The sequence below is a fragment of the Pipra filicauda genome, unplaced genomic scaffold, assembly GCF_003945595.2.
Source record: "Pipra filicauda isolate LSUMZ 115617 unplaced genomic scaffold, ASM394559v2 scaffold26_size5592650_pilon, whole genome shotgun sequence".
Lineage (NCBI taxonomy): Eukaryota > Metazoa > Chordata > Aves > Passeriformes > Pipridae > Pipra > Pipra filicauda.
Window position 1 is genome coordinate 842219 of NW_024104387.1, and position 15370 is coordinate 857588.

The window sequence follows — 15370 nt, forward strand, 5'->3', positions numbered from 1 at the left end:
AGAAAAGCTCCTGATGCCTCATGGTGTGATGCCGTAAAACTCCATTTAAGGATGCAAGGATTCAGGGCTCAGACTGCCCATGTTCTAAATACTAATACTGTTAGAAATGAGGCACGTAGCATAAAGAAACGAGTATGGGAATAGTGCCAAAGCAGGCTGCTCTGCTGCAGACCCTAGTGGTTGCTGCAGTACCGGAACCAGTTAATCCCGGATGTGTCACGGCTCCAGCACTAGGGCTCTGGTCCTTCTGCTGGGAATTCTCCCTTTAAAGATCCAATCTGCCCCATGAGGCAATGCTCCCATGTTTTGAAAAATCTAGCTTTAACTTATCTAAGTTCAAAGCTAGAACAGTCTTTGGAAATGGAAGCTTGTAGATAGAGGATTCACAGCAGACACTAGAATGAGGTGAAACTCATTTGAGGAGTTCAGAGAAGGGAGCTCTATGGCCACAAGGACTGGTTTAACACAAACAGTTTAAAGGAATGGAAATGTATCTTAGCCCTTTTGGGAAAAGGATGTAGATCCTCAACATCATCTCAAAACATTTTTTAGAATAAACATCCTGTACGCCAAATTACATTCTGCATCTCAAGTGAGAGACATGAAAATACTTAACAATTTAGAAGTCTATAAAACATCAGAAAAGAAGATTTGAGGGGGAAGAGGCTATACAGGGAGGAAAAAAAAAATCACAAAGCTCCAGAAAACTTCTGGAAAAGGAAAAAAAAAATCTTTCAAGCAGCTTTTCTAACTGATACATGTATATTTAAGAGGACTAAAAGAGAGAGACTGCAAGTTGGGTGCTCTCATAGCCATGTGAAAGAAAGAAAAAAAGCAGATTGGCTGCATTTACACCTCAAGAACGTGTCACTAAGAATACAAGTATAGTCTCAACATGTGACAGTTACACAAGTCCAAGGAACTGCCTCTAAATTTAAAGCAGGGAGATTTTTACTAGGAAACAAATGCCGTATCACTCATGATGTTGAAACAACAACTGCTAACAGAAATACATGATAGTTAGCTAACAATTAGAAGAAAAAAAATCCAACAAAGTTTAGGTTCCTTTCCCTTTACCTGTTCTTCTCCTCAAGTTCTTTATTAGCTTTCCTTTTGAACTTAGGCAACAGTTGTTGAAGAAGATCCTTTACTGCATCTCGCTCCTTCACTGCTGTGCTTTCATTGGAGAAGTGGAAGTTGGTCGTGTCCCCTGCATGCAATACCAGCTGAAGCTGAATTTTTGCTTTACCTTCTGGACTGATTTTCTGGCCTAGATTGTAGAGAGACAGACAGTAAGCTTATACAAGAAACTGTCTTCCCTAGAGTATTTGCTTATAAGGAGTTATCCTCATCATCCAATTAAATACCATTATCCTGCATGTGAATTCCAGCCATGAAAGTGGAACAGTCAGTCTTCCCCCTGAATTACTTTGAACCCTGCATCTTGTTCACGGTAAAACACAAGACACAGACACCAGCAGCTTGTTGCTCAGTATCCTTCAATTCCTGCCCAGGAGCCCTGATTCATCTTTGCATTCCCCACAACCTCCATTAGGAAACTGCCACAAATGCAACTGTCATCACCTGGACACCTCGACCTGGAGCCAATCCAGACTGCTGCTGAAAGATCACAACCTCCTTCCCCCTTTCCACTTCTTCCTGCTGCCTTTCTTGTATGGCTGTGTTTGTGTAGCAAGCTGAACCGAGGAACTGATACACCGAAAAGTACCCCCTTTTGTTTTTCCAGCTGGACCAGCTCCCACAGAAGGACAGTGGTAGGAAAGCAGAGACAGGGTGAGTAGCAGCATGCCTGGATCCCAGTTTCCAGAGGTGAGGTAAGTGCAGTTAGCCACTAGTATTTCCCAAGCTGATCACCAATGCCTCCAAGGTACTACTACACCCTCATGACTCATAAGAAAAACCTAATTCCTGCTTCCATCCTCATAACCAGAGGGAGCAGAGGCTGGGACAGCTATGCTTATAGACTCTTATGCTATACTGACTTCAGTGTAGCTCTGCAAATGGCACTAACCTAACTTTTAATATTATCCCTTTCTCCAGTGCAAGTGGGAGACAGGAACCAGATGTCAACACTGAATCATCTTCTCTATTACAAATTTACAAATACGTTCCACCTTTTTTTTTATTTTAGATGACAAAAGGAGCATATTTCATCTAAGTTAAAAATACTTCAGTGCCTATACACGTAAGTATTTAAAATATAAGTTGCTTAAGTGTAAGTTAATAGCTAAATAAAACCTTTGCAAAGTTGATTATTATAGGTGAACAGGGTTTTTAAACTCCTTATTACATTCATATTTAAGAAAATAGCATCTTAGTTCTGATTCGTCACACATTTTTGATCATGTTGCAGTACTCTGATGTGACTTTAAACAGCAATAATCACTAAACCACCAAGTGACGCACACAACTTACTTTTTATTCCTTCTTTGGCATTACAGCACGTGAAATATGAGAACTAATTGGAGCCAAAAAGGCAGGATGCTATAGACATTTACTGTTTAGTTTTGACTTGCAAGTACTCTGCTATTGCAACAGCAAATGCTTATTCAGAATGTTACTAGCTAGGCCAAACTACAGAAGCTGACACTTCTGAAGCTATGGTCTGCTGGATGAAAATAAAACTGAGAGTTCATTTTATATGAAAATTGAAACAGCTTTAGATGCTGAGTTTAACAGATGACATGCCAGATACTTTCTGTGTTAAGACTCTGAAAATCCTATACGCTTCCTCAGCCCTCCTCCCACCCTTCCCTCCACAAGCATATGGCATAGATTATTTTTCTGTTCAATTTATTGCAGAAGTCTATCAAAAGTTAATATTAAATGGAGTATAAGTTAAACATCTGAAGACTACAGAAGTTCTGCAGTAGCATCCTTAGACTGGTGATACTTCACCACAGTCCTGATCTCTGCTGCTTCACAGAGTAGCCTGGTCAAAGCTACTCTGCAACCTTCCTCACCTATATCTAGTGCCATATGGCATATGAGCTTTGGGTTATCTTTAAATATTTGTCAAAATCCTACTTACTGAAGCTGGAACAGGAGAAGTGTTGACTTACATTTTATGTCTGCATACATATGGCTGACTGTGAAGCGGTCTTTGCCTTCAGGTGCCCATGCTATCCGTTCAGCCATGAGGTACAGAGCTCCATCCTGCTTCTTCTGACGTACCTTCTTTACAATCAGTAACACTTCTTCAGATGATGTTGCCATTGTGGCTGCAATGAGCTATTAAAAACATATAGTTGAGCTGATTATTTATAATTATTTTTACTGTAAGTCTTTCACTACTCCTATGCATGTTGAAGTATTACAGTCCACATTTACTTGTTCATGCATTCAAATTTTGGAAACGTTTCAGATAAACATGCTTCCCTCTGTCAGTACAATCAGCAAATTTATTCAAACAAAATACTCCCAGCTAACTAAATAATGTATGCAATTATATGCCGATACTGCTTTTGCTCCAATAAAAGGCCCATGAATCTTACATTTAAACTGATAACTCAATTTTCCTGGTTTAATGTTCCTTACTGGTTTTTCAAGTTCAGAAGAATATTGAAGCTAAGCAAATTCATAAATTCCAAATCTCTTCTGGTATTGGCAGCAATTCCTTTCTTCAATGGGAATGGCAGATGCTAAGTCATTTCAGAACGTGGAAAGATACAAGGGATGTGAAAAATCATGGATTTTCAGGTCGCTGTGCTAAAGACCAGGCAGCCCAGTGACACTGCTGTTCTTATTGTGGTGGGTTTTGCCCAAGGCTTGGACAATGTTTTGCACGTTTGATTGCAGCTGGCTAGTTTCCTATCCCTCTCCCCCAAAGTCTGAGGGACTAATGTTATAAATACTACAGCACAATGATAATTTTTCACAAGCCTTTTGATACTTGCTGCGTTGTTCTCCCCAGCAGTCACTATCACTGCTCTCTCCAGGTTCAACCTACAGCCTTAAATTTCTCAGGAGATTAAGGACACTGCAAGTATAACTGTCCTCCGTCAACATACTGTTGTACACCTATCAAAAACTTACATCTTTGGTAAGTTTGCTGAAAATGTTTACTATGTCTAATTGCTGTATTTTGTGTATCACATACTTTACTACTGATATGCAAAGTAGTATTTGCCAATGCTGATATGCATGTTTCATGTGTTTTAGAATACCTTTGCTGGGGCCCACACCAAACCTGAGATTGCAACCTGCATCAGCTATCACACTACTAGTAGATACCACAAAATGATACTTCTAAGCATTTAAGTTCACATGCTTCTAATTGTCTTTAAAAAAAATGCCAGCAGCAAGCTGGGATATTTTACTCTGACAATCTGGACAGTAGCATTCTCTTCAGCAGAAGTCTTACAAGCCGACATCCCAATGATTTATGTAAAATACTGAATGGAAAGACTTCATGGCAAAAGGGCTCTGCACTTAAGCTTTACTCCTTCACCATTCCAGCCATCCAAAGCTTTGCCAAAGGGTTCAGTGATGCTGAGCTCATTGTGGGGTTTCACATCAGCACCACTGCAGCAGTCACTAGAACGCGCTGTGCCACATTCAGAGCAGCCCTGCTAATACTTCTTCCTCAAAGAAAACTGCATGGCATGATTTCAGGAGTGTTCCGTAGCATTATCCATGACAGACTCCCCAGCAGCATTATTCCCTTTCAGTGCTATTCACACAACCCTTTTGTGTAGTTTCCTGTTGCAGGTCTGCAGTCTCTCATCTGCATCTTATCCTTACTGGAAAAGGGTAGCTGGCCACAGACTCTAAGAGACTGGACACCTCAACATATGCAAGACTAGGGATTTTGACATTTTTCTCCCTTTGTTACTTTACAGTCCCTTAAAGGTCATTATTATCCAATGCAGTGGAGCCAAAGCCACAGAATGCAAAAGGAATTAAACCTGCACTGAACAGCAAGCAATAGGAAAGCGTTTCCATAGTCAGGCTCATTCTGATGCCAGTTGTTTTGCTTTCCTACCATGCCATTTCACCCACCTACAACCAGTCTTTCAACTACAGAAGCAAAGGATCAGCAGCTACCAACTTTTCCTTTACAGCCATTCTAGCACAGTACCCCACAGTGTGCAATCTGTGAGCACACAATTATCCCACAACTGGCTCATTCCACCTTCTCGGAGGGTGAGCACGCTGGCTCACTGCTGTTCTTTCTATCTTTGCTGTGCTTTCTTTTTCCTGCAGTCATTTACAGTGGAAGTGGGATGATACAACTCCTGAGCACAGCAAGCATTACCCAAAATGGAGAAAACCCCGAGCTGTCTTTTGAACAGTACATCAGAAAGAACAAAAAAAACCCCTATTAATAAGCAGGATTTAGGAAGGTTACCGTCTGTCACTAATGAAAACAAAATGGCTTCTTGTTACAAGAAGTACTAAATTCTAAAATAGAGATCTTGCATGAGAATGGTCTCCTACAGGGAAGGCTACGTCCTCGCTAAGCACACACAGCGCACAACTCATTTTCCTTTTTTTTTTTTTTGGACATATAAGGCTTACTATGCAGCAGGGTGAGAGCCATCAATGCTCTACTTGTGCCTGCCCAAATCTCATAACCTCTACATTTATCAACTCAGGTTTCCAGGAATTAGGACTGCGGATGATGACACTGCTGCTCAGAGGGGCAAGGACTGCAACATGCGTGCAGAGAAATGCTGTTATTTAACAGCTTGAAGTGATAATTTTAATCTGCTGCAGCATTACAGACAGACCTTTCTCTGGTTCAAGTACCTTCCAGAATAGAGAGGTCAGACAGGTTATTTTAAATTCTTCAGCAGCAGACCTTTTCAACTGATGGTCAATAGTTCTAAAAGCACTTGGATCAATCAGCAGCCCTAACCCATGAGGTGTGGCTCATCATCAAGCCTGTCTTGAGGACATTAGTTGCAGTTGCAGTTTACAATTGGCAAAGTGTATCAGGAAGCTTAGTGTTGGCACAGACTGAAAAAAAAGGTTCTATTTGCTTACCCACCTATAAGCCTTCCCCTCTTAGCTCTGTGGGAGCAAACACAGCTCCTAGAAAAACTGTCAAATTCCAATAGCTATCCTTCCTCTATCAGAGTGACTCTCCTAACCACTTTAACAACTAGGTACCTCTCATCTCTGTTCGTTACAACACCTGTTCTGAACGCTCTCCATTACCAGCATTTCACTGCAGTCTCTTCTCATGTGGTTTTGTCGAGTTCTGAGCAGAGATAAAGGAAATGTTTACACATTTTAATAACCCTGACTTGGTCAGGGTGGGCATGGGCTGACAGGTGAGCTCTGGCAGATCTGATGCAGACCTTGCTGCTGGGTTTCTGCTCCCCATAGGGAACCGTAGAATCATGGAATATCTGCGCCAATGGCACAGTCTGACACAGGCAGGGATGGATGAATGCAGCCAGCCCGGGGACAGCCCAGGGGCCTCTGTGCGGGGCCGAGAGCAGCTCAGCAGCACCCGAGGGGCAGCAGGGCCCTGTCAGCAGGACACGGCCCAGCTGGACAGGGGATGTCAGCAGTGCCGCTTGTCCCGGTCATGGCGGGGGGAACCGCGGTCGTGAGCCCGCCTAAGGGTCAGGCCGGCCTTACCCGACCCGCATCCCCACGCTCCGGGTGGGATGTCAGCCCGAGACGAGGGACCCGGGCACCCGCATGGCCCCGCTGGGGGCTGCCTGGCCCCGGTGCCCCGGCAACCGGCCAGGGCATCTCTCTGTGCGCCGCCCGCCCCCGGGGCCAAGTCCCGGGGCAAAGCCCGGTGCCCGCGGTGCCGCCGCCGCGGCGCTGCCACCTCCCCGCCGCTCCCCGGCCCCGGGGAGCGCACACCGGCCGCGCCGCCGCCCCGCTCGTCCCTCCCCTCACGGTAGCCGCGGCCCCGCCACACGCTCGCCGGGCACGGACGAAGCGCGGGAGGCCAAAGGCCGCCGCGGCACCACCGCGGCGCGGCCCCGCCGCCCCCGGGGACGGACTCGGAGGAGCCGGGGTGGCGCGGCCGGGAGGCGGATCGGGCACCGCCTTCCCCCCCGGCCGCCGCGTTCCCCTTCGCCCCGCGGCGGCGGCTCTTACCGTGCGGGCGGTGCCGGGGCTGCTCCGGGCGGCAGCGGCGCTACGGGGGTCGGGCCGCGGCCGCCGCCGGGGCCATGGGGCGGGCGGGGCGGGCACGTGACCGGAACGGGCCGCGGGGCGCCGGGGGCGGGGCCTGCACCACGTGACACGGGAGCGGCGCCGTCACCGCATGGGCCCGACGGTCACGTGGGGCGCGCGCCCCTCCCGGCCCTCCGCCCCGGTCACGTGGCAGCCGCTCCCCCCGTCACCATGGCGGCGGCGGGCGGAGGGGGCAGTGACGAGGCGGCAAAAGGGGCACCGCCGCCATCCCCCCTCCTCTTCCCCGCCGCGCCCGCGCCCGCGCCCGGCCCATCCCCCGCCGTCACCCGTCGTCCCGCTCGTCCCTGGCCATCGAGCCCCGGCGGCCCGCTCCTGCTCCGCTCTCGGGTCGGCGGCGGCGCGGCCGCGCTGCGGGGGAGGGGCGTCCCCTCGGCCCCGGCCCGCGCGGCGGGAGGTAGGGAGGGAGGGGGTGGCGCGCGCGTCATGGCGTCACGTGGCCGGGGGGGCAGGGGCGGGCGCGCGCCTGACGCGGCTTCCTCCTCCTCCCCCTCCTCCTCCTCCCGCGCGCTCCGGGTGACGCAGCGCCGAGCGGGCGCGCGCCCCTGCCCCGCCCCGCCCTCTCGCGCGTCACGTGACTGCGGAGTCTGGAGGTGGCGGCGGGAGCGGCGCCGGGAGAGGGAACTGGAGAGGGAGAGAGAGAGCGGTGAGGGACCGGGAGAGAGGGGACCGCGGGTGAGGGACCGGACCAGGGGCGAGCGGTGCTTCCTGGCTGAACGTCTCCCACGGCCGGCGCCGCCCCGCGCGTTGAAGGGTCAGGGGGTCTGTGCCGCGGCCCCGTCGGGACTCTCGGCTCCCACCCGTGCCCTGCCTGCGGTTCCGGGAGGAGCTGGGGGGTTCCCTCTCAGCTTTTGCGGTGCTTCGCCTCGCTCCGTGCGTCGGAGAGAAAGTGACGCCGTGTCGTGGTTCAGCTCCAGCCGGCAACTCGTGGCCACTCAGCCCTCCCCAGCAGCGGAGTAGGGGATAAAAGTGACAATTAAGGCTTTTAAGACGTCTTGAGAATTTTGAAGAAGTAACTTTCAGTTTCTCTGGCTAAATGCGTCTGTTCCTTTTTCCTAGTTCCTGGTGAGGACGTTCACTTTTCTTGTAAGGAAACGTAAGGTTCCACATGACCGGCTTTTTTGGGAGGGAGTTACTTAATTTGTGGGACTGCACACTAAGCGCTACTTAGAAATTCAGGGGCTTGAGTATGCGGTGTAACAAGTTTGGGGTTTTGTTAAGCAACGCATAACTTAAAAGCTCAACAAGAGATTCTTTTAAAGTATGTGCCCTTTATAAAAAATATATGAGGTTGCAGCTTTGATAGGTATTTAGTCACCAGTTTTCACTCTGCGTTACCTCTCCTGTGTGAAGGAAAAGAGGGACCATGGAGAGAATAGTTTATAGTTGTATCAAAATGCGCAAATGCAGGTAATTCTAAATTTGGTATTACTTGAGGATAATACTTATTAAATTTAGTTTTGAGGGAGACGATGATGTAGGTGTAAAATGCAAATGCTGAATGTTTTCCTTGAGAAAATTAGTTTCAAATCAAGGGTGCATGCTGTGAGGGGAAGTGTGTTTTTCTATAAAACACGGCTTTTTCCATAGTTAGGCAGAACTTGTTTCACTGGTGGATATAAATACAGTTTCAGTATTTTGAAGATGGGTATCTGAAATGAACAAAAACTTCTCATAAATGAAGCAGAAATCTAATTTTGCAGCCCTTGGGCCTTTTTGGCAAACTGAAACCTGATGATTTTTGAGTGGGAAAACATTGTATTTCTTTAAGTACAGAAAACCAGATATAATGCTATAAAAATTAACTAATCAAGAACTTAATTTTTGGCAGGTACAGCTAAAAACTGAAGTTGTAACATACTCATGAGTGAGCAGCACTAGTCGTGTATATCAATGGCCTCTGTGCCAGTAATTCCAGACTCTTACAACCATGTGTTGGCAGAGTTGGAATGTTTGGATCCATTGCTTTCTGCACTCAGGCTGGATTCCAGTCGTCTGAAGGTGAGTTTGTGGTGTTTGCTATTTTGTTTGGGTTGGGTTTTTTAATTCAAATAATAACCTTATTTTGTTAATTATTTGATTAAACCATAGGATTCATCTCATTGTTTTTCGGGGTATGCATTTTAGCTTATGGGAGGGAGCACTTTCTAAGAAAGAGTGAAGACAAAGGATCCTGTTACTCTGTGTGTTTTCTGATGCAGCTGTGGGGTACAAACACATCCTGACATGGTTGCTGCCTTACACTGTTTGCTCCAGTTGCAGAGTGTGCTGTTCTAATATCTCTGCTGCCAGTGTTTCAGGAGGGGTGCACACAGCTGGCAAACAGTGAAGCCTTTAAAAAAATAATAATGCAAGAAAAAAAATGCTGTGATTAGAACTTACCAGCAGCCAGGTTGTGCATTATGATTTTTATTCCTTCAGTGCACGTGTATAGATGTGTCGAAGAGATGGCTGGCTCTGGGTAGTTCAGGAGGAGGACTGAACCTTATCCAGAAAGATGGTTGGAAGCAAAGACTCTTTCTCACTCATAAGGTAAGAGTAAAGAGTGCTAAATGAAGATTTATGAAAATGGGGCTGGGAAAGAGACATTATTTCAAGTTAATCTTTATTAAGATGAATCTTCAGCTTGCTAATTGTCCAAATAAGGTGAAGTTTTGAACTGCTGTGTTTAAAATAGGCTGCGGTTCTGGAGTGTATTCCCAGAGTGTGTGGTGTAATAGATTTCATTAGGTGTGAAAGAAATTACCTAAGACATTTGTTTTTCAAATGCTTATTTTTAATAGCAGCAACAAAGTCACCTGAATACTTAAGAATCAGAAGAAAACTTTGAACATGAAACCAGAAAAACTGACGTGTAGATAACTCCCAATGTTTGAATGTCCAAACCCCAGTATACTGGGATAAGTGAAGAAAAGATAGACTGACTTGCTTTTGCTGGAAGAGATGATGGAACAGGGATTGCTGCTTCTACAGTAGATGCTGTTCCCTGGGAGCCACTGGTGCTTCCAGTGTAACATGAATGCAGACATTTTTTTAAGGTTGGGAGCATCTCAGTTCTGGCAAAACAAATCCAAAAGGTGCAAGGACAGGAGACTGATGCTTCTGTGTTTTACAAATTGGAGAATGCACTGCAGTCGTTGCACTTGATGTTCTCATGTTGTTGGCAACTGCATCCTTTTGGAGTAAGCTCAGTGCTTGCAAACAAAACCCAGACCAAAAAAACCCAACCACATCACAAGAGAGTGGTGGCATCTGCTGACATGATTCTGGTTTATGTCTTAAAGATAATTAAGTTGCATAGTGGTAAAGGCAGTATAGGAGCAACTTTTACCTGTGCTCACTCCCATACCTCCTTTCAGGAAGGTGCCATTTCCCGGGTGGCCTGTTGTTTGCATGATGAAGACTATGTTGCTGTTGCCACCAGGTGAGTGATGCACCTACAAACTTGAGTGCTGGATAAATATTTTTAAGTAGCTTCTGAGTTTCAGATTTGGATGCCTGCTGAGAACTTGGAGGGGCCAGGGAATTAACTGGTAGAGGGCCCTACAGAATGATTCTCTGCACAGACAGTTTACTTAACTTTTTTTTTTTCCTGGAATAATTGTTCCAGAATAAGTATTATTTCTGTAACAGAACATTTATGGGAGAGCTCATACATGTGAAGTTATGATGATAAATGTCTCTCTGAGACCTTTCAGCATCAAAAGAAGCATCTTCATTACCTTGGCGGAGAGACATTGGTAGTTAGTGCCACTTACATTGCTTAAAATCCATTTAAACTTAAGTATTTTTTCTCATCCTCACTGGCAATTCTAGTAAATGTGAGATTAGCCTTCCAAAGCTGCTGAAGCATTGTAATGCAATGAAGGACATTTCTTCTTCAGAATTAAGTGTGAGATGCTTCTTGAAAGCATGCAACCTCCAACAGAACCAGCCCTGAGGTGTGCTGCTTCCCTTGGGATTTCTGTTTCTTTGGAAAAATGCAACTTTATCACTGATAAGACATCAGAAGACTTATTCTCAAATGGCACTTTCTTTTTTAAATTGTTGTAGCCAAGGTCTTGTAGTAGTCTGGGAGCTGAATCAGGAACGTCGTGGGAAGCCAGAACGGATTTATGTTTCCTCTGAGCATAAGGGCAGAAAAGTCACAGCTCTGTGTTGGGATACTGCTGCCCTTCGAGTTTTTGTAGGAGATCATGTGGGAAAAGTATCAGCCATCAAGATTAACACATCGAAGCAAGGGAAGGTAAAATGTTGCATACTTTGATTGAGATTAATCCACAAGGATGTGATGTGTGGAATCTTTTTGTTTATTTTAGTAAAGTAGAACTAGGCAGGACTTGCCAGCTGATGTTCTGGTAGCTTTAACTATTGGGATGAAGAACTAGTCTCTTGAGACAACAGTAGAAATTCCTGACCCATGAACTTGCCCCACTCTCCTTCTATTTTAGTAATGCAACAGGAAAATGCTTTCAAGTGTTCAGAATTAAAAACTGGATGAGCTGCTGCTTCTTGTAATTTACAAGTATCCAAGTCTTGGTGTTTCTGAGTCTGCTGGATTCCTTAGAGTCCAGCTGCAGGTTCAGCTGTTTGTTTTAGTCCTCAGCTCAGCTGTTGGTCTGAGAAAGGGCAGTCCCAGACTCTGATTTTTCTTGGCTTTGTCTGGATACTCTCATTCTTAAAGATAAGGATTAGATAAAACAAATGGTGGGTGGACATCAAGCCCACATCCATTACATTTTGTGCAAAGGGCAAACACGTTAATGATAGCAGCCTGATTTCTAGCCCTTGAGTGTTCTTTAGGTTTTTTACCGCTGCTGGGTCCTTTCCTTCTCATTTTAGTCTGTAAAGAGGAGCAGAACCTGGAAATCATTGTGCTCTTCCAGGTCCTTTCTAGCCCTCGTGGAAGATTTTGATAGAAAATTGACTTAAAAGTAGCAATACTGTTGATTGTATTTACAGAAAGAGGGGAAAAAAATCAGCTGTGAAAAGAGAGAAGGGGAGAGGAGAGAAGGGCAAGGCCCACAGAAATGTGTCTGGTCATACCTGTTAAAGGAATGGCATTGTTGATTCTCTCCTGTAATTCACTTTGTCACATTCCTAACAAGGACAGCAACTTTCAGCTGGCAAAAATGGCAAATGGCTTCTAGAAAACTGGAGTGCAGTTCCCAGTAGTTTCTTATTTGTAAGAAGTCTGAGAGTGTTTACCACCCATGCAAACTGAGACAGTTGTGTGATAAATAGTATTGGGGTAATTTGCTGCAGGGTAATATAGAAGGTGAGTTTATATAAACAACCTAAATCCAATAGAAGTTGGTTTTTTTGTATCAATTAAGCCCTCAGGTCTGTTTCCATAAAACTGTTTGCTGGCTCGAAGTGCATGTGGGAAGAATTGGAGAAAAAGCATAAAGCCTAGAATAGCAAGAATAAAAAAATCTTTCCTAATGTTACAGAAAAAAACACTATAAAGAAATGTCAGGATGCTACAGGAATATGATTTTTTTTTTTCTTAAGTCTTCAGTAGAGGTTTTAGGAAAAGAAGGATTTAGAGTTTTGTGCTTCTGAGTATTGAAGCCTTGTTTTGTAAAGGACAGAGAAGAAAGGAAGTGCTTATGCTGGGTATTTGTAGCGTACATGATTCTTTTCTGAATTCTGCAATTTTAACTGAATGAAATAGTCTTTACTTTGAACTGAAGACCAGTATGTGTTCTTTCTTTTTTTTCTCTCTAACTTTAGGCTGCTGCTACTTTTGTCATGTTTCCTGTTCAGATTATAACCACTGTAGATTCTCGGGTTGTTCAGCTTGATTATTTGGATGGAAGACTGCTCATATCTTCACTTACGCGTACTTACTTGTGTGATACTGAGAGGCAAGTTGTATTTTATTTGTGAAATACTGGACTTTACAGAGTCACATACAATTTCTGAAATGACATCTGGAAATTATCCAGTCCAGTTTTCCTGCTCAAAGCAGAGTCAGGTAGGGTGGATTTTGCGGGACTATATCCGGTTAGATTTTGAGATTGGAAACTGCACGAGCTCCATGGGCAACCTTTGCGAGCATTTCACCACCCTCACAATAACAGAGAATGGGAAAAAAAGAGAATCCTCTTACGCTGAAATGGGATTTCCTGGATTTCCATTTTTGCCTGTTGTCCGTTCAGTGGGCATCACTGAGAGCAGTCTGGCTCTGTCTTCTTTACTTCCCCATCAGGTATTTGTACATATGGGATCAGATGAGTTCCCTCTGAGCCTCCTCTGTTCCAGGCTGACCAGCCCAGCTCTCCCAGCCTCTTACAAGGCAGGTGCTGCAGTCCCTTAGTTGGCTTTGTGGCCCATTGCTGGGCTTGCTCCAGTGCGTTGCTGTCTCTTGTACTGGTGAGCCAGCTGGCCTCTACTGGTGTCTAGGGTTATTCCTTCCCAAGGGCAGGACATTGCATTCCTTGATGTCTGTTTACCTAGCCATGCTCCCTCAGTTTGTCTGTGGAGATGTTGGCAGGGGCAGTGTCAAAAGCCTTAGTCAAGGCTTTGACTCATCCACTCTTCTCCTCTAATCTGTCAAGCCAGTTGTTCTGTTGTACAGGGCTATCAACATGATTCCCCTTTTATAAATTCATGCTGACTATTCATAATAACCATCTTATCTTTCATGTAATTGGAAATGCTTTCTGGGAACATTTGCACCATTATTTTCCCATCACCAGGTTGACTGACTGGTTCTGCTGAAAAAAACCCACCTTTGTAGTCTAAGCATTCATTTAAACTAATGAATATTTCTGCACCCTGTCTTGTATAGACTTCATGCAGACTTTATAATTGTCATTACAGATATTTTTTTTAAGCACCAAAAGCAATTCAACAACTGGGACTTAGTATTTTTGCTCTTGAAGAAAAACATAAAATTAATTAGAACCTTTTTTAATGCTGCCTTAACAAGCATGTTGTTTTTCCACTAGAGAGAAGTTTTGGAAAATTGGTAATAAAGAGAGAGATGGAGAATTTGGAGCGTGTTTCTTCCCTGTTGGAAAAAACAGTGGGAATCAGCAGCCATTAATATATTGTGCTCGACCTGGCTCGAGGATGTGGGAGGTGAACTTTGATGGGGAAGTGCAAAGCACACATCAGTTCAAGCAGCTGCTCTCATCACCACCTCTTCCTGTGGTTACTCTCAGGTAGAAACATGAGTGTTATCACAGATAAACTTGCTTGGGACTTCCAGATGAGCTGGAAAGAACTGCATTAATGCTGAGAAAATTAAAGTCCTACTGCAGTCAAATGTTAATCCTACTTGTCATCTTAATACATTCTTGTTTAATAATTGAAGCCAGTAGGTGAGTTATCAAAAATGCCAAAACATTGATTCTGCAGGTGTGTCTGTGTGACCCCAGTGAATGCTGCTGTCATAAGAGTTTATTTGCTTAAACCTGCCATGTATTTACAGGGTTAAGAATATTGTACAAAGGAACTGATGTTATTGTAGTTATGCTTGTAATGAATAATGATTTTACTTTACAGGCAGGATCCTCATTACACTGGCTCCAGCTGCTCTCCACAATCTTTATCTTTCCCCAAGCTGCTGTATTTGACGTGAGTATTTGACAGCACAACTTCCTATGATAAAGTAGACTTTAAAAAATTGTATAATTTCCTAATTTATATTACTGGCTTTGGCTTCTTGTGTGAGAATTTTCCAAGTCCCGTGCTAAACAACTGTCTCACTTTTTGCTTGCTGTACTTAAGCCAATGCCATCCCTGCATATTTTATTTTTTTTAATTTTACCACAATCAACTTACTCCATTAACATCTGCTTTGCTTGCAGTGAGCACTGTGTGGTGACCTGGACAGAAAGAGGCATTTATATTTTTCTTCCCCAAAGCATTCAAGTCTTACTTTGGAGTGAAGTGAAAGGTAAATGTTACAAAACTGCTCTGTAATATTGTCTGTTACACTGGTCATTTTTGAAGTCCTTGCCTAACGTGGAGCCTTTTCAAGCTCACTTTCTGCAGCTGGATTGCAGAACATTTATCAGAAAACTTTCCTTGTTATCTCAGGTATATCCTTGAATATTAACCCTTTCCCTGCCTCTTCCAGCCAACCCCTTCCTCCATATTTCTGAGAACATGCTTGTTGAGAAACAAAATGTGATGTAGAGTGAATCTTAAAATACAGTAATTGAAATACAAGTGA

General features: G+C 44.7%; 2 protein-coding genes across 8 annotated transcripts in view; one reads left to right on the plus strand and one right to left on the minus strand.

Annotated features, from left to right (window-relative positions):
• The window catches only part of GTF2H1 (general transcription factor IIH subunit 1), a 24104-nt gene extending 16936 nt beyond the window's left edge, over positions 1-7168 (minus strand). Inside the window, exons 1-3 of one of the 3 annotated variants that reach the window (XM_027737280.2) lie at positions 7087-7168; positions 3084-3252; positions 1078-1270 (exon numbers count right to left, since the gene is read on the minus strand). In XM_027737280.2, the coding sequence (XP_027593081.1) occupies positions 1078-1270; positions 3084-3237 (347 nt within the window). In that variant the 5' untranslated portion in view covers positions 3238-3252; positions 7087-7168. Of the gene's footprint in view, positions 1-1077; positions 1271-3083; positions 6774-7086 lie in introns of those variants that run through there. The other 2 variants (XM_039382434.1, XM_027737279.2) reach the window with 2 other exon arrangements.
• HPS5 (HPS5 biogenesis of lysosomal organelles complex 2 subunit 2) overlaps positions 4012-15370 on the plus strand; it is a 25707-nt gene continuing 14348 nt past the window's right edge. Inside the window, exons 1-9 of one of the 5 annotated variants that reach the window (XM_039382432.1) lie at positions 4012-4063; positions 9014-9183; positions 9604-9714; positions 10542-10606; positions 11236-11428; positions 12919-13052; positions 14139-14354; positions 14698-14769; positions 15003-15091. In XM_039382432.1, coding sequence (XP_039238366.1) covers positions 9076-9183; positions 9604-9714; positions 10542-10606; positions 11236-11428; positions 12919-13052; positions 14139-14354; positions 14698-14769; positions 15003-15091 — 988 coding nt within the window. In that variant the 5' untranslated portion in view covers positions 4012-4063; positions 9014-9075. The other 4 variants (XM_027737276.2, XM_039382431.1, XM_027737275.2 and 1 more) reach the window with 4 other exon arrangements.